Source organism: Pyrus communis, chromosome 1 (assembly GCF_963583255.1).
Source record: "Pyrus communis chromosome 1, drPyrComm1.1, whole genome shotgun sequence".
Lineage (NCBI taxonomy): Eukaryota > Viridiplantae > Streptophyta > Magnoliopsida > Rosales > Rosaceae > Pyrus > Pyrus communis.
In genome coordinates this window covers 6,019,912-6,043,543 of record NC_084803.1, presented here as the reverse complement: position 1 = coordinate 6,043,543, position 23,632 = coordinate 6,019,912, and the positions used below count along the sequence as shown (strand labels likewise).

Sequence of the window (23,632 nt, the reverse complement as noted above, 5' to 3'; positions counted from 1 at the left end):
ATGACTCCATGGTGTACGTTAATCGATTTATTGTTGCTATTCTACTGCAGGACAACTGGTTACTGTTAACTGCAGATTATTCTCAGATAGAATTGCGGCTGATGGCACATTCTCTAGAGACTCTGCACTCATTGAACTCCTTAGTAATCCCCATGGTGATGTCTTCACCATGATAGCAGCTAGATGGACTGGGATTCCAGAAGAGTCTGTTAGTTCCCTTGTAATACAATGCTGTAAACATTTCTTTGAAGCTATTCAACTGTTCATTATGTGCATTATTGTGCCCAGATACATCAAAACCCTTAAGGGAAGAAAGCGCTTTTTGTCAAAAATAAAACTTGGGAACAGTAAAGAAAAGTCGATGGCTCAGAGACAAGCTGGGAATTCCATATGTTGGGTATGACTTTTTCCCTCCCTTCTGTGGGGATGAGGAGTGTGGGTGTTTAAGGGTAATCACAAAAGTGTAGTATTTTTCTCTGATGTCTTCCTTTTACAGGGATCTGCTGCTGACATAACTAAGATTGCAATGATAAATATATATTCCGTGATAGTTGAAGGTGTTGAAAGGCCTGATTCTTCTTCTCATCCTGCAACAAAGTTACACGTACTGAAGGGCCGGTTTTGTAAATTCTGTTTACAATTCTATAATTTTAAGTTCTTTGGTCAATTTCAAATGTAGAGGAAGATATTAATAAACTAAAATATTTAGCATCTTGTTAGCTTTGTTATTTAAATACAATTTTGCTTCATTTACAAGGCAACTCATGTAACAATGTTTGTTGGTTGTTTCTAACCAGGTGCATGATGAATTAGTACTGGAAGTTGATCCTGTTGTGATAAAGGAGGCTGCTTTGCTGCTACAGACGAGCATGGAAAATGCTGTTTCGCTTCGTGGTATATTTGTAAAGTTTCTGGAACATTGCTTAGTGCTCGATAATTTGAGGACATTTGTTTGCTGTACCTAATTTAAGTACTCGTTGTCCAGTTCCGTGCATGTCAAACTGAAAGTTGGAAGATCGTGGGGTTCCTTGCAACCCTTTCACGGCGACCAATATAAAGATAAAGCTGTTGTGCCCGAACCATAGATTGACCAAGGTGTGTTCTTGTTGTTGATCTGAAAAAGTAAAACTTTCTTGCATTGGATGGCGGTGGGTGATGGCCTTACTACCAATCTATGTACTTCTTGTTGTCAAAAGAAATGTTCTACGACATGTTTTCTAGTCATTTTGCAGCTTTTTTTTTTTTTTTTTTTTCTTTTTTACATGTTCTGATGATATATATAATACACAGGGAAATTCACTACGTATTCTGGCTAACCGATGCTTTCCTTGGAAAGATGCTGGACTGCACTGTGACTTATGAGCATGTCAGTCAAAGTTCAATTTTGCAAATATGTCTGCCATCGGCTCACATTATCTAGAAGTTCTTGAAGAAAATTTGCAGAGCGGTCGCTCAGGTTTATGAACTTGTGAGATCCTCTCTCAGTATGTTCCACTGGAAAAATAGCATCCAAAAGTGGTCTACGGGCAGCTATGCTTCAAGCTTTTGTATGCAAAGTTTTATGATGCACTATGTGATAATGCAGTGGTTTTCATAACGTAGTGATCCGGGTTGGGGCTGTCCAAGATGTTCAGTTCCGAGAATGTCATCTGTTGTTGAATGTAGTGAGCACAGAAGAACCACCTGGAATAGAAACACTATGCTAAGTGACCAGGTAGAACTGACAGGTTCAAGGATCGTAAGCTCCTGATTTCTTGAACCAGACCAATAGTGTCCTCGAAAAGAAAATGGCAGATGGCAATGGTTCATGGCTGAACTTTGAGAAATTAGAAGACAGCGTGCTTTGGGTTCCATTTCGATGTCTCTGCACATTGAAAACTGCTAGCTTTATCGTTCATGTTGTCATCACTTTCCAGAGACAGCGTACTTGTAGTCGAGCTTATGACAAACAATTCTTTCGTCACCTGCCAGGTGATAAAACGATAGAATCATCATTCATTGTATCAGATGTTTTTAGTCTTTGATTGTACAGATGTATCTCATCAACTAAATATATCACATGTATCAAATGTATTCATTGTACAGCGTGATTATATAATACACACCTTATGCCTCTGATGAGTTATCGAGGCCGTTCACTTCAGTCATCTTCTCTGCCTACGCCTCTTTCACACCGTCTTTTTTTCCAATCCTGCTTCTACCCTCGCAAGTGTGTCCCACTGCGTCAACCATTTCTACCAATCCTCCTCCTGCTGACCGTCTTCCCTTCTGCTTCCTGAGATCGTTCTAGTTTTGAAGAGCCGCCGTTTGATTGTTCGTGTTGACGGATCTCTCCCCTGCCCACCTGAATTCCTCAAAGACGGCAAATGAAATGATACTCATCTTCACTCCAGGCACTCCTTTTTTCACCTCTGTCGACACTGCTTAAATATTTCTTCGGACGTGGAAAGTTTAACCGTAATTTGAACTAACGTACCAATTTTTGGGATTAATTATGTGCAAAACTTGCAGCCCCTTTCATAAGCATGCATCCCCTTCGACACCTAAACCCTAATATGTCACTTTCTTCACATGCAAGTCACTTGCTTCATTCGATTTTTTAGTTCTCTCGGTTATAGCACGTAGGGTTTGCATTCTCAACTTTCACACCAACGATATCCGAGTGAGGTCAGCATATCGATTGACCGATTTAGCTGTCTAGTTTAGTAACTCTAAGGATGCAAATACCACAATTAAAAAAGCAACCATGACATCACCTGCCACATGGATAAGTTTTGTCCCTCTATGAAATAGATCAAAAATTATGTGTCTCGAAAATATAGTCTTATAATTTGACAGTACATTTATATTTATCCATGTCCCATTATTCTTCTTATGGAAAATATGTAACTTGCATAATAACTGAGGAAAATCCAGACCCATTTTTCTATCAAAGCTAGTATTTCCTGAATGCCAACTCCTTCAAAACATCGGCAAGATCTTTCTCACCCTGAACACTCTGAACCCACTTGGCTTGATCCGCACCCGCTCAACGCTCTGCTTCAAGGTTCTAGTTATCGAGGGGATACAATGGACTTTGAAGAACTCATCTACATCTTTAACCTTCTCAAATGACGCTAGCTGCGTAGCAAGGAAGGTAATTACACAAGGATACAACGCCCCAGATACGAGAACAATTAAAAGTTTCAAGAGAGAGAGAGAGAGAGAGAACGAACCGGTGAAACAATTTCACTGACAATCTGAGTAATTAGAAATCCAGAACACCAGGTCTTTGAGATGTGCTCCCAGTTATCCTGTGTTTCGGATATCATCCCCGAAAGGCAAAATGAACCATATTAACAAGACCAGGAAAGAAACCAAATCCATGAATGTGGGTACGTACATTTCATAGTATGCATGCTCCCTAGAAACTAGTGGTATTGAGAGTTACCTTCAGCCACGTCCAAGCTGTTTCCCGTCCTTCCCTACTAACTGAGGACAGCACAGCTGAAGCATCCTGACGGCGTACCTATATGCATAGATGGCAATCGATGGGATTAAACCCAGTATCGTCAATCACAATTGGTTTGAGATACTCTAATGTTGTGGTACCTAATTAAAATTTAAACCTGCGATTAAGAGAGACAAAATCAGAAATACCTCAGAAGTCAACAAAAAGTTGAGAACTTCCAGAGTTATGTTCGGATCTGGACAAAATGCTAGTGATCCTACAGGCACAAACAGATACATTATTATTCCAACGACATAACAAATTCAGATGTTGGATCAACATCCTTAATTGTACAAATTAATCAGTAGTATTACTTAAAATGCGAGATTTCTCCTCGCTCAGATCAGTCTCTCTGTAAACTCTAAGAAGAGATTCGTAGCCCCATCTGTTAGACATGTTTATTCTTTACATTACTGCCACATACACTGCCCGCAGTGCAAGAATTAAGAGTTACTAATAATGATGATCAACAGAGAATTAAAAAGTGTTTAATTAATGGTTTACAACAAAACAAACCTTTCTTATGTCAGGATGAAGAAGAGGCGTATTTCTGTCATCTAAGAATTCATGAAAACGCCTACTTGCTTCGTTTATTGTCGGGCCATGTCCAAACACAGCAAGGGCAATTAAACTTCTTCTCTCAACATTACATCTAAATGGCTCTCACCCGGTTTAGGCTCCCAGCCAAGCTTCCTGGAAACAAAACCAAATTTAAATATATAAATAAACGAAAAGAAAGAAGCAAAATTGTGGATAGTTTGGGAGTGTTAAAACATTTTGCTCCAGCCCTATTGTCATCACACAAGCGTATTTACCTAGACAGTATGCATGAATACCAATTTGTCGATAAGCCATGAAGTAATGTAACGATATCATTGTAGGCAGTACCAACTGGACACCCATTTTTATTTATTAAAGAACCGATGTCTGCGTAAAGAATTTTTATCTAGCTAGGTACTTGGCTAGTTGAGGGAAAGAAAAAAAAAAAGAGAACAAGCTTACTCTGCAGAGTACTGAAAAAGGCCAAGAAAGAACTGATTAATAAGATCCAGTAGATCCGGTACAGCATCAGCTGCAATTCTTGCCAGCTTATAAGATATCTGTGAAAGGTGAAAACATGAATTACACTAAGGCTATAAGTCCGGGAAATTAACACAATGCAGAGTCAACGGGTCAGGGTCACGGGTCAGGGTCACGGGTCAACGGGTCACGGATCACGGGTCAGGGCTTTAGTGTTTTGGGTTAGGTGTTAGGTGGGTTGGGTTTTAGGTTAGAAACCATACGGCCCAAAGGCCCAATTACAAAGGGTATTGGGTTTGGCAGGAAAGGCCCAAAGGCCTTGGGTTTGGGTGGTTCGCCGTATTCCAAGGAGGGAGAAGGCCGGATTTCGGCCGGAGAATTCCCAAGCTCCGTTGGAGCTCAAAACTCAACCAAAACATGTCATTCAATATACCAAATTGAAGCCCCGAAGGTAAGGAATCGAAATATACCCTTGGTTCCCGTCATCGTAGCCGGAGTTGGCCGGAAAACAGCCTGGAAGCCACGAGTGTCCGCCGGAAACTGGGTAAGATTCAAATGAGCATAACTTCTTCAATACTCAATGAAATTGAGTGAAACAAAAAGGAAAGTTGTAGTACTCAGCGAGACGAAGAGATTGATACCTTGCACGCCGGCCAACTCGCCGTTTTTTGGCCGGAAATTGACTCGAAAGGGGCGGTGCTCGCCGGAAAACTGGGAAATGTCTCCAAGGTGGTTTCTTCGTGGTTTGACGTCCAAAACACAACCACAGGGTTAGAAAAGAGCTATAGGTGTGGCCATGGGTGTGTGTATGTGTTCTTGTCGGAGGAAAGAGCACCGAGAGGGGGGGAAAAAGAGAGAGCAAGGAGGAAGAAAGAGAGAAGAGAGAAGAGAAGACTTTTCAGAAAAAAAAAAGAAAAGGGAAAGGGAACGGGGGACAAAACAGGGGTGGGCCCCTTGAGCTCATCAATTAAGGTTCAAAAACAATTTTAAAAAGGAAAGTATCATCCAAATTTAGTGAAAATACAAAAATGTTTATTTTCTTCTGTAAATCTTGGGACGGGTTGTTACATATTTGATAACCAATACGAACCAGCAGACGTGTGAACAAAAATCTCAAAGAATAATCATTTTTCAGGATATATCCTCTTATAATCCTGCATGCCTTGAAGCCTTGGATTTTCGGAAATTTCCATGGAATAAATGTAAAAAAAAACTCATAAATAAGATTGTTGATTTAGTCGTCAAGGACAATTGCTAACAAACCAAAAGACCAACCTGGAAGCATTCGGCACCGAGATAGGTTTGTAGCATCCTAACAACAGAAGTTCCTTTATCATAACATATTGCATCAAATATTTAATGAAGCTCGGAAGCACGATTAATATCCACCTAGCGAAAAAAAGGGAATAAGATGTACAAGAAATACTACAAATGTGAAAGTATACGTGCATATTTCTATTTAAAGCTTGCTATGCAGGTGATCAAGGTCCTACGCCGCGAAAAATAAAACTTCAGACAAAGAATAAAAAATCTATGGAAGACCTAGTCCACTTTGAACCTCATTGGCATGAGATTCTTCAGGCCCGTCCCACTTAAGACCCCCACTAACTTCAATGCGAAGAAACTGAGTCCATATTTTCCACTCTGGGAACAAGATGTCTATAACTATATAGCTCACCTAATGACGTCAAAACACGAACTTTAAGTCTAAAGCATGTAAAATAACAAGTACAACAAATGAAGAAAGTGTTACCCATGATGCAAATGCCTCGTTTAGCCATAAATCCGTCCACCATTCCATCGTTACAAGATTGCCAAACCATTGGTGTGCCAATTCATGTGCCACGACAGTTGCAACCTTCCACAAAAACAAAATGAAATGATAAAGGTTAAAAAACAATAGCTAGAATGAAGCTAAATTATGAAAACAAGATTGACATTCAGTATGTTTATGTTACCATTTGCTTGTTGGCAGCTGAAGAGTTATGTTCATCAAAGAGCAAAAGCATTTCTCGGTATGTAACTAAACCATAGTTCTCCATGGCGCCAAAAAAATCAGGGATTGCAACCATATCTAATTTTGGTAAGGGTTATGGCACAGCAAAGTAACTGTAGAACTTTTTTGTCATTGATTTCATATCAAATGATAAACAATTGAACATGAGCACGGAAGGGGAAAAAATCAGAGAAAGGATTCATTGAGTTATTTTGAGATCTAAACATACTCTCTGTAAAATTCAAGAGCGCTGACAGCAAAGTTCAGAGCAAACGCCCCTTGGTTTGCTTTACCAACTTGAAAATATACCCACACTTTAACTCCTGTGACGAGATGAAATATGACACTGTCAAGAAACGGTTACTAACAAATACAGAACAAGAGATGTTGCGTATGAGTTTTACCATCAGATGAATGATCTTCAATGTAATCAAACAACCCAACAACAATGGCCACCAAGTACGTCGACATGATAGGTGACTCTTCATACAAAACAGTCTTCAGATGTCCATCCACTTTTTCTTCAATAATGGGCATGTTGGTCAGTGCAATTAATTCAGATGGAATGTCATCCAGTCTAATCTTAAATGTAGCCTGTCAATCAAAGTTACAATCGATAAGAATAAATGGGGTCAATTCAAACAATCCTAGTAAAACAATCTAACAAGAACTTAAGGAATGATTTCTTATCCCATAAAAACCTATCTTTCTTCTGAGACTCAAAGCTGCGATTTAGAAGTGCGAAAGTATCCATATTGATTTCACAAAATGACTAGATACAAACATATATCAAGATTTATTCAACTAATTCAACTATCAGAGAGAAAAATCGAGAGCGACCTTCCAAGCAGGTTCATCCCAACACGGAAAGCACCGCATGGCATCAACCGGTTGAAATTGTGTGGCAGCCATATATTTCTTCTCACCGTTATGCTCACGCATACTGCACAGGATAAATCAAATTTTACCATTGAAATATAATAGGCACATTGAAAGATCAAAAGTTGATAAACAAACAGGATAACGAATCCGGAACTCAAAAAGAGCATTACACTCTATGGAATCGCTGCATCTTGTCATCCAGAATTCCTTCAAATAAAATAGCCAAAACTCCCTTTCCAATCGGAAGTGTCTCTCCAATCTCCAAAACCAAAATCCCATCTTCTTCAAATGTCTCTACTTTTGACGGCTCGAAAACCTGCTCAGAAACTCATTTAATCAGTTACTTCACAATCAGATAAATTTAGTAGGACTTCCAAATTAAACGAAGAGAACTATATCCCAAACGATCCTTAATCTTTCACCCATCTCAATAGCCACTTAAGCCTTTAATTCCTCCGGTTATGTCAATGACTGTTGTCTTGTACTCCAAACAAGGCAGTAAAAGTTGAAAATTAATGTTATAATTAGCATCTTAATGCCACTTAGTATTATGATGAGTTTTATGTTCGATTATTGCCAAGGTGAATTTGAACCATATTATTATGACTAGCCCAATATGAGGGTGAGGCTTAGCCCACTCAACTGTAACTACTTCTCCCAGATTGCAAACAAAATCATTATCAAACAAATCCTCAGTGTGATAAGAGTGTGGTTCACTTTAGCAAACTTGTAGACCTCCTAACTCCTCAACCTGGAGTTCCACGTAAGGAAGTAGGGTAACTATGCATATACAAATCTGATCATATACATATTACCATTATGTATTACAAATAAATAGAGGAGTTCTTCAAATGCGAGTGTTTATTGCACCAGTAGCAAGTACTTTATGCTTCGATCGGGTTATTAGCAGGTTTAACGGAGATCAATCGTTATATATATATTATTATTATTATTATTTTCCATATTCATAGATATTATTATTTTTTGAGTAATGCTAGGGAGACTTAATATGAAAGTTGATAATTGATTTATTATTTAAGTCTTGAAAGACGTACTTATTTCTATTGGTGTTGCATCATTTAGTTTGCAATTTTAGTCCCCAAATTTAGTTTTCCTAGCATTACTCTTGTTTTTTTCATTTAAATTATTGATATGGGAGGTAGGATGAGATTAAGAGATACAATAAAATATATGTAACTAATCCTTACCCTTCCCATCTTTTTTTTTTCTTTGCCTTTTTTTTTGGGGGTACTTTTTTCGTCTCTATTACAAGAGGGAATTTTGCGTTGCTAATGAGTAATAAGAATATGTTATGAAGTGAGTACGTAGTCTCAGACATAAACAGCTAATCAGTCTCATGGGATTGTTTTTATTAATGGAGCGGGCTAATTACTCTCATTGATGGGCTACATAATCCAGTAAAGGACCCGAGCGGCGGATTCAACTCATGTAGGTTTTTGTTTTGAAACCCAACCAACATTCTCGTTTTCAAGAAAATGGCAGATGGGATAAGTTGTTCCTGGCTTAACATTGAGCTCAAATGTTTTAGGCTCCGTTCAGATGTGTCTTAATGGCAGGCTGCTATTGCTTTAGCTTTCGTCCCGTCAGCGCCTTCCAGAGGCACAATAAAAGTCCTTGTTTTTTCAATTGCATGGCAGTAGAAAATAGCATACGGATAGATCATCTTAGAGCAGTTCTACCTAGGAAACTTTAGCCCGGTACCCAGCCAAATTATTGGCTCGGCATCCAGCTAATCCACTCCAGCCGAGTAGATAGGTTGGCACCCAGCCCAAGCTGGTCTCTAGGCCGACTCAGAATGTGTTGAGCCCTTGCCTGGCCTACATGACGCCAGGCGATATAGCCATGCCTCCCTCGACCCGAATTCGACTCCCTGGATGTGGAGCACCTCCTTGGTGAGCTCCGACGAGGAGACGATGACGAGGTTGCGCTGCCCTGTGCGGACGAGGAAGCAGTTGCCAAATTTCTCGGCAAGGTCGGTGAGATTACGGTGATTGCGGTCGTCATTAACTTGGAGCGAGTTTCCAAAAATGGGTAAGGGCATGGGACCAAGCGGGAGCTTGAATTTCTTGTCGCGGAGTTTTGAAATGGCGATGGCGACGAGCACAGCGACGAAGAGACCCAGAAGGGTCTTTTCCAGGAGGAAGAGGTTCATTTTTGGGGGAGCGTTGGTGTGGTGAGTAGTTTGGTAGGTGTACGTGTTGTGCGGAAGCTTCAAATATGAAACCAAAGCTAATACGGTAAAATATGACAAGACAAAACTCACGGGTGGTAGACAAAAGAAAAAAGGTGGACATCATTCCTTGTTTTGGGGAGAAAAGGGAAAAGCAACAACACCTAAAGTTTTCTTGGACATTTGTCCACTTGGCCACTTGGCCAATTATTCAACAAATTGTACCAAAGCCAACAAAAGTGAACATTTCTCTACAACTCTCCCCTTACTCTCTGCAACTTTAAAGAAAGGGTCAGATGTGTATTCACCACCATTATCCGATCTCAAAATCTTAATCTTTCTCCCAGTCTGGTTCTCAACCATTTTCTTCCAACCCAAGAAAATGCTCAACACCTCACTCTTGTGCTTCATAGTGTAGACCCAAGACCTTCTTGAAGCCCAATAATGAATAATTTCTTCTCTATACATATAGCTCAAAGCTATTACAACAACAACTACTTTGGTGGATGATTACTAACCAATTGAAGCAGCAACTTGTTCTTCTTTTTGGGTTGTGAGATTGCCAACACTTTGTAAACTCCCATTTGGTTGATAGTGGATTATTGGGTGAGCTCCTACTGCTCCGAGGACGTACTGCAGTTACACTGACTGTGGAGGAACCTCGTTAAAATCTTGGTGTTATTTTCTATATTGTTCTTGCATTTCATTTGATAAATTTCTGTGGGTTAGCTTGATTTGGTTCCGCGTGGTTTGGTGCTATCCTAGCACAACAGTACGGAGTGAAATGCAGAGAGAGTTGCGGTGGGAGAGTGAATTGATTTATTGGGGGTTCTGGGTTTGCATTTTATAGAGGAACGGTTTCACAGGCGTTAAAGGAACGGTTTCACAGGCGTTAAAGGAACGGTTTTGGTTGTTTGAAGAGAACAAAAAGAAGAACGGAAGAAAAAGTGGTGAAACTGTGCTTGACCACATAGTTGGAAAATTAGGGAAGAAAAAGGAGAAGGAGTCCAGAGAGACCCTTTTGAGAAAAGTGGGAAGAAGAAGAAGAAGGGATCTGTTAGAAATTTAAAATTAAATTATTATTTTATAATAAAAATTAATAATATTTTAATAAAATTGATTAGACTATTTAGTTTTAGGGATGAAGATGCATTTGGTCTACTGTTTATTAGGGTCTATCACTATTCTCTAAATAGATTAAATGAGCTTGGTGCTAACGCATTTTTCTAGAGATGGAATTACTCTTACGGCACACAATACGTTTGTTGCCTGCCAGCTTTCTCACTCCAGGGGTTATTGTGTAATTCTGCAGCGGGCAGCTCCTTTTTCCACCTCCGCCGTGATTCTTTAATATTATTTCTTCCAAGCTTGGAGGTGGTGAAGTCAATCATCGACTCTAGAGAGGTGGCACAATATTTTTCTTCGGCTCTCATGGCCACCCTTTCACAATATTGGATGGTTTCTTTCATTATGTCGGCTTCCAAAGACCCCGGTTTATCTGAAAATTGGTTAAGAATTTCTGCCAATTTGCTTGAATCGACGGGGATGTACTCCGCGGTCTTGCAAGAGGAAAAGTACTTGGGTCTTCAAGTGTTAGATTTTCAGCAGCATCTTGCTTGTAGCCGAACATTTTGCTTTCAGTTGAATCATCCCGGTAAAGATATTGAAAGTTAGTTGCAATATCTGCAACTTGGTTGTGAACGATAACTACCCCTTTGCCAACAGTAATGAAGTCCGCGGATTTACCAACATAAATGGACAACAAGATATGTTAGCCAAACTTTTCATACGATGATTGTTATTTTTGGGTAGCTAGCTAGTCAAAATCATTAAGGGAAAACGTAATTTATTCTACTTTTTATAGCCAAAATAGTCTTTGAGATTAACATAACTCCTCACTTTTGTCTTAATAATGAGAATTAGTAGAAGTAATTTTTGAGTTTGTCCAATAAGGATTTATATAAATCATAAAAACCATTTTAACTAAAAACTTCTCTTTTTTTTTTTTCACTCAATTACTTTATCATATGAACATGAAAAATCGAAGTTAAAAATAGATTTAGAAATCCCGAAGAATACTCTTCAAAAAACCGCAACTTCATTTTAAGCAAAGGCAAATAAATTCAAAATGGAATTCTTCAAACTATACAAAGTAGAAACAAGAGCTCCATGCGAACACTGCAAGAAAAAAGGGAAATAGCCACGGAGCCAGGTGATTGTTTCTGGGGTAGCTATTGTTAGTGTTTCTGGAATCAAAGAGTATTTTGATGTATATGGAGCTGAACAGAAAGAACAAACGATGAACAAAAGACTAAAGGAAACGAATGGTTTTTGTGTTCTTCTACTCTGCAGAAAGTTTGCAGAGGAATAATTCTCTTCTATTCAGAAAAGGAGCACTAACGTGCTTTACATTAACTGAAGGTCCTTAACTTGGGACCACATAAACCTCTACATTTCATCCTAGACACACATCTTTCTAATTTCATGGATCTAACAACACATGGCACTCATGGCCCTTTTTACAAAACTAGACATTTACACTTTGCCTCATTTTGCACAAGTGAATACACCAATTTAAACACAAACTTATTCTAAAAACTTTTCAGCTCAAATACTTATAATTCAACACTCCCCTTTAAGTGTTGAGCTGATTTCACACCAAGCATATCTCGAAGATAGTTGAACCGATCCTTAGACAAAGGTTTTGTGAAGATATCTGCAACCTGTTTTTCAGTGGGACAGTATACCAGATCAATGATTCCTTCTTGCAGTGCATCCTTAATAAAGTGATACCTTTTATCAATGTGTTTTGTCTTTTGATGGAACACAGAATTCTTTGTGATAGCAATGGCAGATGTGTTGTCGCAGTGAAGGGGAGTAGCTACAGTTTGTAATTCTCCAAAATCTTCCAAAACAAACCTTAGCCATATTGCTTGTGTAGTTGCTTCTGATGCACTTATGTATTCAGCCTCTGCAGTTGAGAGTGCAACACAGTTTTGCTTGACTGAAGCCCAGGAAAACACACCACTGCCAAATGAGAAAGCATATCCTGATGTGCTTTTGCTATCTTCCAAAGAACCACCCCAGTCACTATCACAGAAGCCAATTAAGCAAGCTTTTCTTCCTTTCACATACTCTAAGCCATAGTCCAGAGTTCCCTTGATGTATCTGAGTACTCTCTTTGCAGTTCCATAGTGTTTGTTGGTAGGACAATGCATGTATCTGGCCAACAAACTAGCTGCATACATTATATCCGGCCTTGTAGCAGTGAGATATAGGAGACTTCCCACAATGCTCCTATACAATTCATCACTTGCAGATCCACTTCCATCATCTTTAGATATCTTCTCAGTAGCTACCAGAGGAGTTGAGACAGTCTTTGCTTCATTTAAACCAAATTTGCTCAGTAAAGAGCTTGCATACTTCTTCTGATTAATGAAGATGCTGGAATCTGTTTGTATCACTCACATCCCAAGGAAGTGGTGAAGGAGACCTAAATCTGTCATCTCATACTTCATTTTCATATCTTCTTTGAACTCTTCTAGCATTGATTTACAATTACCAGTGTAGACAATATCATCTACATAGATAGACACAATTAGAATATCTTCTCCCCTTGCTTTTATATACAGAGTTTGTTCACTCAAGCTTTTCTTGAATCCACACTGTGAGAAATAGCTGTCAATCTCACCATACCAAGCTCTCGGAGCTTGTTTTAAACCATAGAGGGCCTTATGAAGTTTGTACACCTTTTCTTCCTTGTCTTTCACTACAAAACCTTCAGGTTGCTCAACATAGACCTCTTCTTGTAGAACTCCATTCAAGAAAGCTGATTTCACATCTAACTGATACAATTTCCAGCTCTTTTGTGCAGCCAAAGCTATTAATGTTCTAATGGTATCCAACCTAGCAACCGGTGCATAAGTCTCATTGTAGTCCAAACCAGGCTTTTGTGCATAGCCTTTTGCAACCAACCTTGCTTTATTCTTCAACACTGAGCCATCAAGATTTAACTTAGTTTTGTAGACCCATTTGACCCCTATAACAGGTTTTTCAGTTGGTCTGTCAACAAGTTTCCAGGTGCCATTCTTTTCAATCATAAACAGCTCATCCTCCATAGCTTTTAACCAAGACTCATCTTGTTTGGCATCCTCATACTTCTCTGGATTCATGATACACAGATTACATTGAGCCAATACATCATTCAGATTCCTCCATTTCAAAGGTGTATTATCAAATGCTTGATTTTGTCCTTCAATTACATTTGACATGTTTGAAGATTCACCTAAGATAGGTGACCTTGATTCAGATTCATAGTCTTCACTATTAGGAGCTCTTCTAGACTGAGATAGAATAGGTGATGTAGGGGACAACACCATTCTGTCATTACTCTCTGTGCTTATATCACTGTGCATGAAACTTCCAGTATTAAGAACTGTTGACCCTGAGTCCTCTTCCCAATTCCAGACAGCTTCTTCATCAAATGCAATGTCTCTTGACAAGAACAGCTTCTTAGATAATGGATCAAATACCCTATACCCCTTCTCACAAGTTGCATATCCCACAAATACTCCTTTTAGGCTTTTTGGTTCAAGTTTATGTCTCTGTTCACTTGGAACATGAACATAACACAGAGATCCAAATACTCTCAGATGAGCTATTCCTGGCTTTCTACCAGAATAAGCTTCAAAAGGTGTAATGTTGTTTAAAGCCTTTGTGGGGCATCTATTCAGAATATATACAGATGTATGCACAGCTTCTGCCCAGAGAGAGTATGGCATCCTCTTCTCATGCAACATAGATTTCGCCATTTCAATCACTGTTCTGTTCTTCCTTTCCACTACTCCATTTTGTTGTGGAGTATATGCAAGAGTAAACTGTCTTTGTAATCCTACTTTTTCACAGAACTGATCAAATTCTGCAGACTTGAACTCCCCTCCTCTGTCACTTCTCAATGTCTTAATCTTGAAACCACTTTGTAATTCTGCCATAGCTTTGAATTTCTTAAAGCAGTTGAACGCATCTGACTTATATCTCAAGAAATAGACCCAAACCATTCTGGTAAAATCATCTATTAGCAGCATGAAATACTTATTTCCAGCAATTGACTCAGTCTTCATAGGTCCACACAAATCGACATGAATCAATTCAAGTGGAGCAGTTACTCTATACACTTGATTTCTAGGGAATTCTTCTCTGTGCTGTTTACCAAATTGGCATCCTTCACAGACTCCATTGTAATCTGCAAGCTGTGGCAAACCATGTACCATTTCCTTGTCTCTCAATTGTTTGAGACCACCAAAATGTAAATGTCCAAATCTCCTGTGCCAAATCTCAGTGGAGTAAGTAACACTCGCTTTCAGCACCATTTGATTCTCAGAGAACAAAGTCAGTGGATAACACCTATTCACTTTCTTTTTCACTCTCATAATCAGACATTCTAGTGATGGACCATCATACACATTGCACATTCCACCTCCAAACACCAAGAAGTATCCATGTTCATCCATCTGACCAACACTGAGTAAATTCTCCTTTAACCCGGGAAGATACATTACTTCTCTAACATATTTTCTCCCTTTATTTGTATCAATAACTAAAGATCCCATTCCTGCAACATTCACAAGATCTCCAGTTGGCATTTGGACTTTACCAGCTACATTGGTTCTAACCTCAACAAGCAAATCTACATTTCCTGTCATATGATTGCTACAACCACTGTCTATATACCACTCTCCATTCACCTTTGGTTCTGTGACAGTGTTGTTTGCATAAAACAGATTTCCTGTCATCTCCAGTTGACTTGCATTATTTGCCTTTTGCACTGACCTGCCTACATTACACTCCCTAGCCCAATGCCCAAATTTATCACAGTTGAAACACTTTGGTTTCCCTTTGTATCTACACTCACCAAAGTGATACTTAGAACACACTTTGCACTGAGGCTTTGCAACCTCCTGACCCACTGACTGAGATGCATTTGCACTCTGATAATTGTGCAGAGGAGATTTCTGCTGAAATTTGGGCTTTGATTCCCATTTCTTGCCTTTAGAATTCCAATTTCTCTGAGTTCTAGATGAACTCGAATGACCACCACTCTTGTTCTGCTCCTTTGGATTCACAGAGAGTGAAGAGAATGCTCTCTCATTTGCATCAACCATATGCAAATCGAACCGTTGTTCTTGACTCTTTAAGATTGCAACTACTTCCTGCAATTCTACAGTCTCTAGACACTTTGTATTTTCTATAACCAAACAGATAGAATCATAAGGTTTGCTAAGACTAATCAGGACCTTCTGCACTAGTCTCTCATTCGACAAAGATTCACCAAATGTTCTCATCTGATTGATTAGATCATTCAACCGTGTAAGATAGCTAGACAAAGACTCATCATCTCGCATCCTAGCATATTCAAATTCTCTTCTAAGATTCTGCAATTTCACAGATCGTACCTGATCACCACCATGATACTCTCCATACAACAAATCCCATGCCATCTTCGCTGACTCGGCATTGGCGATTCGAGGGAAGATTTGATCCGAGACTGCATTCTGTATGATTCCCAAAGCCTTTGCGTCTTGCATCAACACAGCTGACATTTCTTCATCTCCATCATCCTCCGACGATCCTTCAGACTTCTTCTTCTTCTTCGAATCAGACGTTTTAACTCCTTTCTCCACCAGATTCCACAACCCATGTGATTTGAAGATTGTCACCATTTTGATTCTCCAGAACTCGTAGTTCTCACCGGAGAAGATTGGAGTCCTCACTTCCGAGCCTCCAGATCCAGACATAGTTTTGATCTGAATCGACAACCTTCACAGAGTTTTCAAGAGAGCTTCGATTGAGCTCGATAACTTCACAGATTTACGCCCAGATTGTTAAATCCAACTAGGCTCTGATACCATGTTAGTGTTTCTGGAATCAAAGAGTATTTTGATGTATATGGAGCTGAACAGAAAGAACAAACGATGAACAAAAGACTAAAGGAAACGAATGGTTTTTGTGTTCTTCTACTCTGCAGAAAGTTTGCAGAGGAATAATTCTCTTCTATTCAGAAAAGGAGCACTAACGTGCTTTACATTAACTGAAGGTCCTTAACTTGGGACCACATAAACCTCTACATTTCATCCTAGACACACATCTTTCTAATTTCATGGATCTAACAACACATGACACTCATGGCCCTTTTTACAAAACTAGACATTTACACTTTGCCTCATTTTGCACAAGTGAATACACCAATTTAAACACAAACTTATTCTAAAAACTTTTCAGCTCAAATACTTATAATTCAACAGCTATTCCTACAAGCGTGACAAACAGTATGTCATAATTTTTTACTTTTTGGTGCGATTTTTTAACTTTTTATCACGTATTTAGCAATCACTAGGCTAGCAACAACCAAGCTTGTTCCGTGGTTGTTGCCTCATTTTCTTCTCATGCGAAAGTGAAAACCTGTGTAAATCACAAGGACGATTGGTTGTGGAAATGAGTTCTTGAAGCCAATCTGAGGTTGTACATATAAACCTTACCCTTCAAAAACAAAGACAATAAAAAGGAATACACAAAAAAGAAGAGGGGACATAAACTTTACCCTTCTAGAAACACAAAACGAGAATGAAATAAAGAAAAAGGGGGGGACATGAAACCTAACTCCCCTAAAACCAAAGCTAAAGGTCTAAACCTACAAAACAAGTCAAACAACCCCATAAAGTTAGGAGAAAAAAAAAAGTGAGACAAACTTGGATGCCAACATGTACATTAATTTGAGAAGCTGTAACCAGGCAAGCCAACATAGTCTGAAAACAGAGCAGCCCGATGTTATGAGGTGTCCCCTTGGTTTAGGATTTTAGCTTCTTGGCATTCTCTTGCTTTGATTAGATCGTAAAGAAATTGAGATTACACTTCCTTATAAGCACATACAAAATTCATTAAATATCTAACATGTGATTCACACTCCATACATACTCAACACCCTCCTCTCCTAAGACAAAAGAGATGTAACCTGTGTATCATGCATATAGTAGCACCACAATTCAATACTGAACCAATGGACAGATGGCACCACAGAGTCAAAGCATATATAACTATTACTGAATGTTGTAGAGCACGTCCACTATAGCATGCTTTCTGTACAAGTCCACACGATAGCATGCTTTCATTTATGAGTTTATATGTAGGTTGAAATACATAGTGACAATAAGAAGTGATCGACAGTCGATTTAATTTCAAACTGCTGACATCATCATACGTAGATTTCTGGTTTGATCAGTCAAATCATGTAGATTTCTGGTTTGGAACCCAGACAACATGATCACTGGGAAGGAAATGGCAGACCGGAACAGTTCCCGGCTTGATTTTGAGGACTTGGAAGGACAAATGTTTAGGGTTCCAATCTGATGTGTCTGTGTGGCAGACTGCTACTGCTTTAACATTCACCCCATCAGCACCTTTCAGGGGCACCACATAAGCTCTGGTTGTTTTTGTTGCATGGCAGTAAAAAACAGCATAGGGATAGTTCTGCTTGTGACACACGACGGACTTATCCGCTGCCAACTTCTTCACTCCAGAAGCTATTGTGTACTTCTGCAAAGTGGCTCCTTTCCCGGCTTCTGTCGAAATTGCTCGAACATTTCCTCCTCCAAGCTTGGAAGTGCTGAAGTCAATCATGGACTCCAAAGAGGTAGCACAATATTTCTCCTCTCCTCTAATGGCTGGATTCTCGCACTCTTGAATCGTACCCTTGATTATATCCGCTTCCACAGAACCCGATTTCACTGAAAATTGGTTGAAGATTTCTGGCAGCTTGTTCGACGAAAATGGGATGGATTCCGCAGTTTCGCGCGGCACGAAGGTTTGCGTGTTTGAATTCGTGGTGAAGTGCAATTTCATTGTTTTTCCAGGACGCATGTCTTTCTCCAAGAAGAAAATAGCGACGTTTGGGTCTTGATGGAGTTGGGTTTCCGTGGCTGCATACAAGTATGAAAAAGGGCTTTTTCCTGGTGTTACTCCAACATACACGGGCTTTCCCTTGGGCCCTGTGTTTACGGACACTCCTCCTTTGCCAACACCAACGTTGGTTCCCTTCCCGGCGTTCACCCCAACACCGCCTTTGCCTCCTACGGTCACGTTAGTGCCACCGCCTGGCTTTCCTTTTCCGGCTTCCACGTGCACTCCGCCCTTCCCGACGTTTACATTGGTGCCTCCAGGCTTTCCCTTTCCAGCGTCCACATGCACTCCAGTACCCTTCCCAACATCGACATGGGTGCCTCCGGGCTTTCCTTTTCCAGCATCAACGTTGACACCACCCTTTCCTACTACAACAGAGGTGCTCTTATCTTCTGTGAAATCTGCAAATTAGCAAACATAAATAGAGAGCAAGTGAGAAGAGGTAGAACATCAAAATTATTAAGCTAAAATTTGTGAGAATATTTGGATCATATATAGAAAATATGGGGATTCGCTGTTAAGATCATATATCTAAAACTAAAAGTGCAGTCAAGTTTGTCGGCACATATTCATAATTGTGAAGTCAAATTATATTTTCTAACAACATAAGATCATATAGCTAAGTGCCATTAAGTTTATCGGCAGATATGCACAATTGTGAAGTCAAATTATTGAAGGTATCAAGAACGCATCAACCACTTGGTTTTAGAAATTTCAGTTAATTACACAAGAGAAAAGTTTATAAAAAGTTGACCGATTGTTTTGAAATTGACTTATTATATTTTGGCTTTTTTTTGCACATGTGAGAAAATAAGTACATGTATACCAAGACCACAATCCAATGATCAATGAGAACATTTAAGCTATTCCATCCCTTCATCTTTTATAATACTAAATTGTTGCTATTGCAATGGATTATATCACTTTTAGAGAATATTTAGATGGATTTCTTACATGTATACGATGGTTAAACTCGTCAGTGAGAGTGTCAGTAGTGATGTTAATTTTGTATGTCTAAATTGAATTATTGTCTAAGGAATACACGATATCTGAGCTTCTCTGAGACTCTAATACTAACCTGCAGGCTGGAGAAGTTCACTGATAGCTTTTGGCATTTTTGAGTTTGGCAAGACAGAGTTCCAGTAAAGTTGAGGTGGTAGAGCAGCATGGCATGCCACCAGTGTGAGCTGCAAATTAACAATATTTGAACCCTCATCAGCACGGAAGCAAACGCAAATCAACTGAAATCAAAAAGTAATATATTAAAATTAGAAAGCTTACAGTTAGAAAAGCAAGGATGTGAGGGAGAAAGAACCCCATTGAGACTGAAACTATTGGAACAGAAAGCTAATGGATGAAGAAAGAAAGTAACTCAGAGCTAGTGAATGTGGTAACAAGAGCAAATACATTCCACATTTATAGAGGAAAATGTACAATGTACTAAAAGTTGATGGGTCCATAAGTAACACTCCACCAGCATTGTCGACTACTCAATTACTTCAACTGCCCCAGGCTCACTCACTTAATTTCATTGATATCGATTAGGACGTGCCGGCCATGTAGGGACTCAAGACAATGCAGGTGCATGAGAGTGAACAAGAAACAATATGAGTTGGTTTTTTATCGCAAGATGTCTCGACACATCTAATTAAGATGGTTTTAATTTAATCAAAAATCAATTAATGTATTTTTTAAACAAAGGTGCTTGAATTCAGTGTAGTCTCTAGATATGGATGATATTGATCCATATCATTTTTATTTAATGACTACATTGATAATTTTTAATTTTAATGATCATCTTGATTTGATGTGTATCATTTGTGACAAAAATTGTTATAAGATAGGATATACATGTGAGTGTGTGAATGCGTGCAAACTCTGAAAACAAAGAGGTGTATAACTTGGACTGGTCATTGATTTGTACTTTAAGTTAATTCAATGAGAGATAGTTGATAAAATTTTAAGGTCCCTGTAACTCTCTTAGGTGGTATTATAGGATCAGTTTACGTAAAAGTGTTAAGCTTTTTAATTAGAGCATTTTAAAAATTTTAATAAAAATTTTACTTTTAAAATAAAACAATTTAAGTGATTTTTTAAACAAAAAAATTTTGAACTTTCTTGCCATTTAAAAACGTTTATTGGGAGCTGAAAACGCTTTAGATTATTTTTAAACCACTTTCATACAGGTTTATAATATATTAATATTGAATTACGTGTTTTATTTGTTAATACTTAAAATTAATGCAAACTTATCAAGTACTCTTTAGAAATTGTGTAGTATATATATTGTTACCACCGCACACAAAAATTATGTTGCAAGTGACCTTTTATTATAGTAGTAAAAAGGTGTTGAGCCCTTGTATAACGGCGTGGGTTCGAACCCTGTTGATGGTTAATCTAACAAAATCTATCGTTTGACCAAAAAAACAAACATTATATCTTTTCCTAAGGAATGGGGCAATCTTTACTACTTGCAACTTTAATCGTTTCAAACTAAACATTAATGTAGTGACTAGTCAATTGAGTCCTTCCCGATACATCGAGCTTCTTATTTCCAACGAAAACAAGTACTCTATATAATTACGTTATTACTAACTTATTATGAAACTTAATATATCATATTTTTTTTAGTGTAAATAATATTATTTGTTAAATTAGTATTCTATAAAAGTCATCTTGCATATGATTACATATAAGACCACTTACGGATTCAATAATATGCGTAGTCATCGTGATTTTGCTTATCAATTAAGATCCATTAATTTTTTATCCAACTATCGACCTTTCCTATTGAGCGATGATCAGTCATCCTACATTTTGAAAATGCCATTTATAACCCTAGGCTATTTGGGCACCAAAACGGACTAACCCTAAAGAACAATGAATGAAAATAAAATCTTGAAAGTGAAAATAACTTAAAATAATTTTTTATTTTTATTATGTATCATTCCTTGTATTTTTCTTCTACATGCATTATATCAGGTTTCCTTCACTTCTTCACCCTTGTTTCTTTTCATATATATTTTTCTCATATTGCAAGTAATAGAGGGGAAAACTAAAAAAAAAAAGCGAAACGATTATAAAAGAAACTTTAGTCATGTTATTGACTGTTGCGGTTCACTTTAGCAAATTTGTAAATACTTCTTCTATATTGCAAACAAAATCATTCTCAAACAAATCCTCAGTGTGATAGTGTGGTTCACTTTTGCAAACTTGTAGACCTCCCTTGTAACTCCTCAACCTGGAGTTCCACATGAGGAACCAGGTTAACTATACATATACAAATCTGATCATATATGTATTACACATACAATAACGAATAAAGAAGGAAGAGTTTTTCAAATGCAGAGTTTATGGCACCGGTAGCAAGTACTTTATGATTCAGGTCTTAGCAAGTTTATTGATAGAGATCAATCGTTTTCATTCAAGTTATTGATAATGGGATGAAAGTAACATCCCATTAGTAATTATGGGATTTTTTTACCATACAGAACGGGGTGCAACTGCTCTTATTGAATTCATTTTACAGGGAAGCTCTTTGGCAAGTGATCATGCCAGGTAGCTAAAGTTTCTGTTTCGAAACCCAGACAATATCGCCGTCAGAAAGAAAATGGCAAACGGGAACGGTTCCTGGTTCAACTTTCAAACCTTGTAAGATTTTTGGGTTCCATCTAGATGTGTCTGCATGGCAGATAGCAACTACTTTCGCAGTCGTCCCGTCAGATCCTTGTAGAGGCACCATATAAGCCCTAATCCTTCGAAATGAATGGCAGTAGAAGACAGCATATGGGTAGCTTAACTTGTGGCACACAATGACTTTGCTCTTGTCGACTGCAGAAAAGTTCTTCATTCCAAGGGAAATTATTGTGCAATTCTGCACCCCTTTTTCCACCTCTTCCGAGCTTGGAAGTGGCATAGTCAATCATCGACTCTAAAGAAGTGGCACATTGTTTTTCTTCTCCCTTAACGGCCTGACTTTCGCATTCCTGAACGGTTTCATTAATTTTCATCGCTTCCACAGACCCTGATTTCAATGAAAATTGGTTGAGAATTTCTGGCATTTTGTGAGAAGAGAAGGGGATCGACTCTGCAGTTTTGCGGGACAGGAAAATAGCTCTAGTCGAATTTTTAGCTAAGCGATATTTCTTTGCATTTCCAGAATGCATGTCCTTCTCCAAGAAGAAATTAATTACTTGACTAATGTCTCCACCTCCATCGTAATTTACAAAAATACGCCACCAGCAGTTTCGGGCATAATCTTGGCTGAAAAAGACAAGTCTTCCTTGCCAACACCAGTGTGGTCTGCAGAATTATCAACATAAATGGAGAAAAAGCGAAACTCTTCAGATCACAATTGTTAGAAGGAAAATCTTATAAGCACCTCAAAATAATCATAACCCCATCTTCTAGTTTTTATATAAATATTTTTTTTCATCAAGGAAGATTGCAGGATATTTATGTTGAAATGACAAAAATAACTCATAATTATTCCTATTGTTTGGTTTTAAGTTTTAACCACGTATCGTGTCAATAAAATGATGGGATGGGAAAAGCTCTTTGAGTCAGAGTTGTAAGTTAAAACCTGGTTTGACAAGTTGATTGAGAGCTTTTGGCATTGGTGTGTCCGGCAGGATGGAGTTCCAGTAGTGAAGTTGAGGTGGCAGTAAAGAAGTATCATGGCTTGCCGTTGACACCAGTCTGAGCTGAAAAATAGTTAAGATTCTCGTTAGCATGAGGTAAAAAAAAAATCAGATATGTTTATATGTGTACCTATAAGATTCATAAAAATTCATTGGGAAAATTCAAATTTTACACAGTTTACTCACAGTAAAAAATGCAAATATTCTCAAGGGAAGGAACCCCATTGAAAAGGACGAAACAAGAAAACTCAGGTTCTATGGTGAGCAATGGGAGACCGATTCAAGTTTTATAGAGGAAGTCAACTAAAGTGCCAAATTTGTCGGGATTAGGTTTAACACGTGCCCCCTTCCACTGCCTCGTGTGATGTTCCGCATTTATTCTAACTTTGTACCAAATTCAAATAGAAATAGTAAGAAAAATCTCTTAAAAGTGAGACATTTTGTAGATTCTTCGTCATGGT

The 23,632-nt window shown here is 38.5% G+C and overlaps 1 protein-coding gene and 2 pseudogenes across 1 annotated transcript; all 3 read right to left on the bottom strand.

Moving 5' to 3' along the window:
- Positions 1-2,935: 2,935 nt before the first annotated feature.
- Positions 2,936-9,561, bottom strand: LOC137729705 (aminopeptidase M1-like; annotated as a pseudogene).
- Positions 9,562-17,651: 8,090 nt separating this feature from the next.
- Positions 17,652-19,946, bottom strand: LOC137735877 (BURP domain-containing protein 3-like). The gene is made up of 3 exons (XM_068475234.1): positions 19,813-19,946; positions 19,610-19,718; positions 17,652-18,932 (listed from the first exon to the last, which is right to left on the bottom strand). The coding sequence occupies exons 1-3, from the start codon at positions 19,849-19,851 to the stop codon at positions 17,860-17,862; spliced, it is 1,221 nt and encodes a 406-aa protein (XP_068331335.1). The 5' UTR covers positions 19,852-19,946; the 3' UTR covers positions 17,652-17,859.
- Positions 19,947-21,937: 1,991 nt separating this feature from the next.
- Positions 21,938-22,734, bottom strand: LOC137729154 (BURP domain protein RD22-like; annotated as a pseudogene).
- Positions 22,735-23,632: the final 898 nt, after the last annotated feature.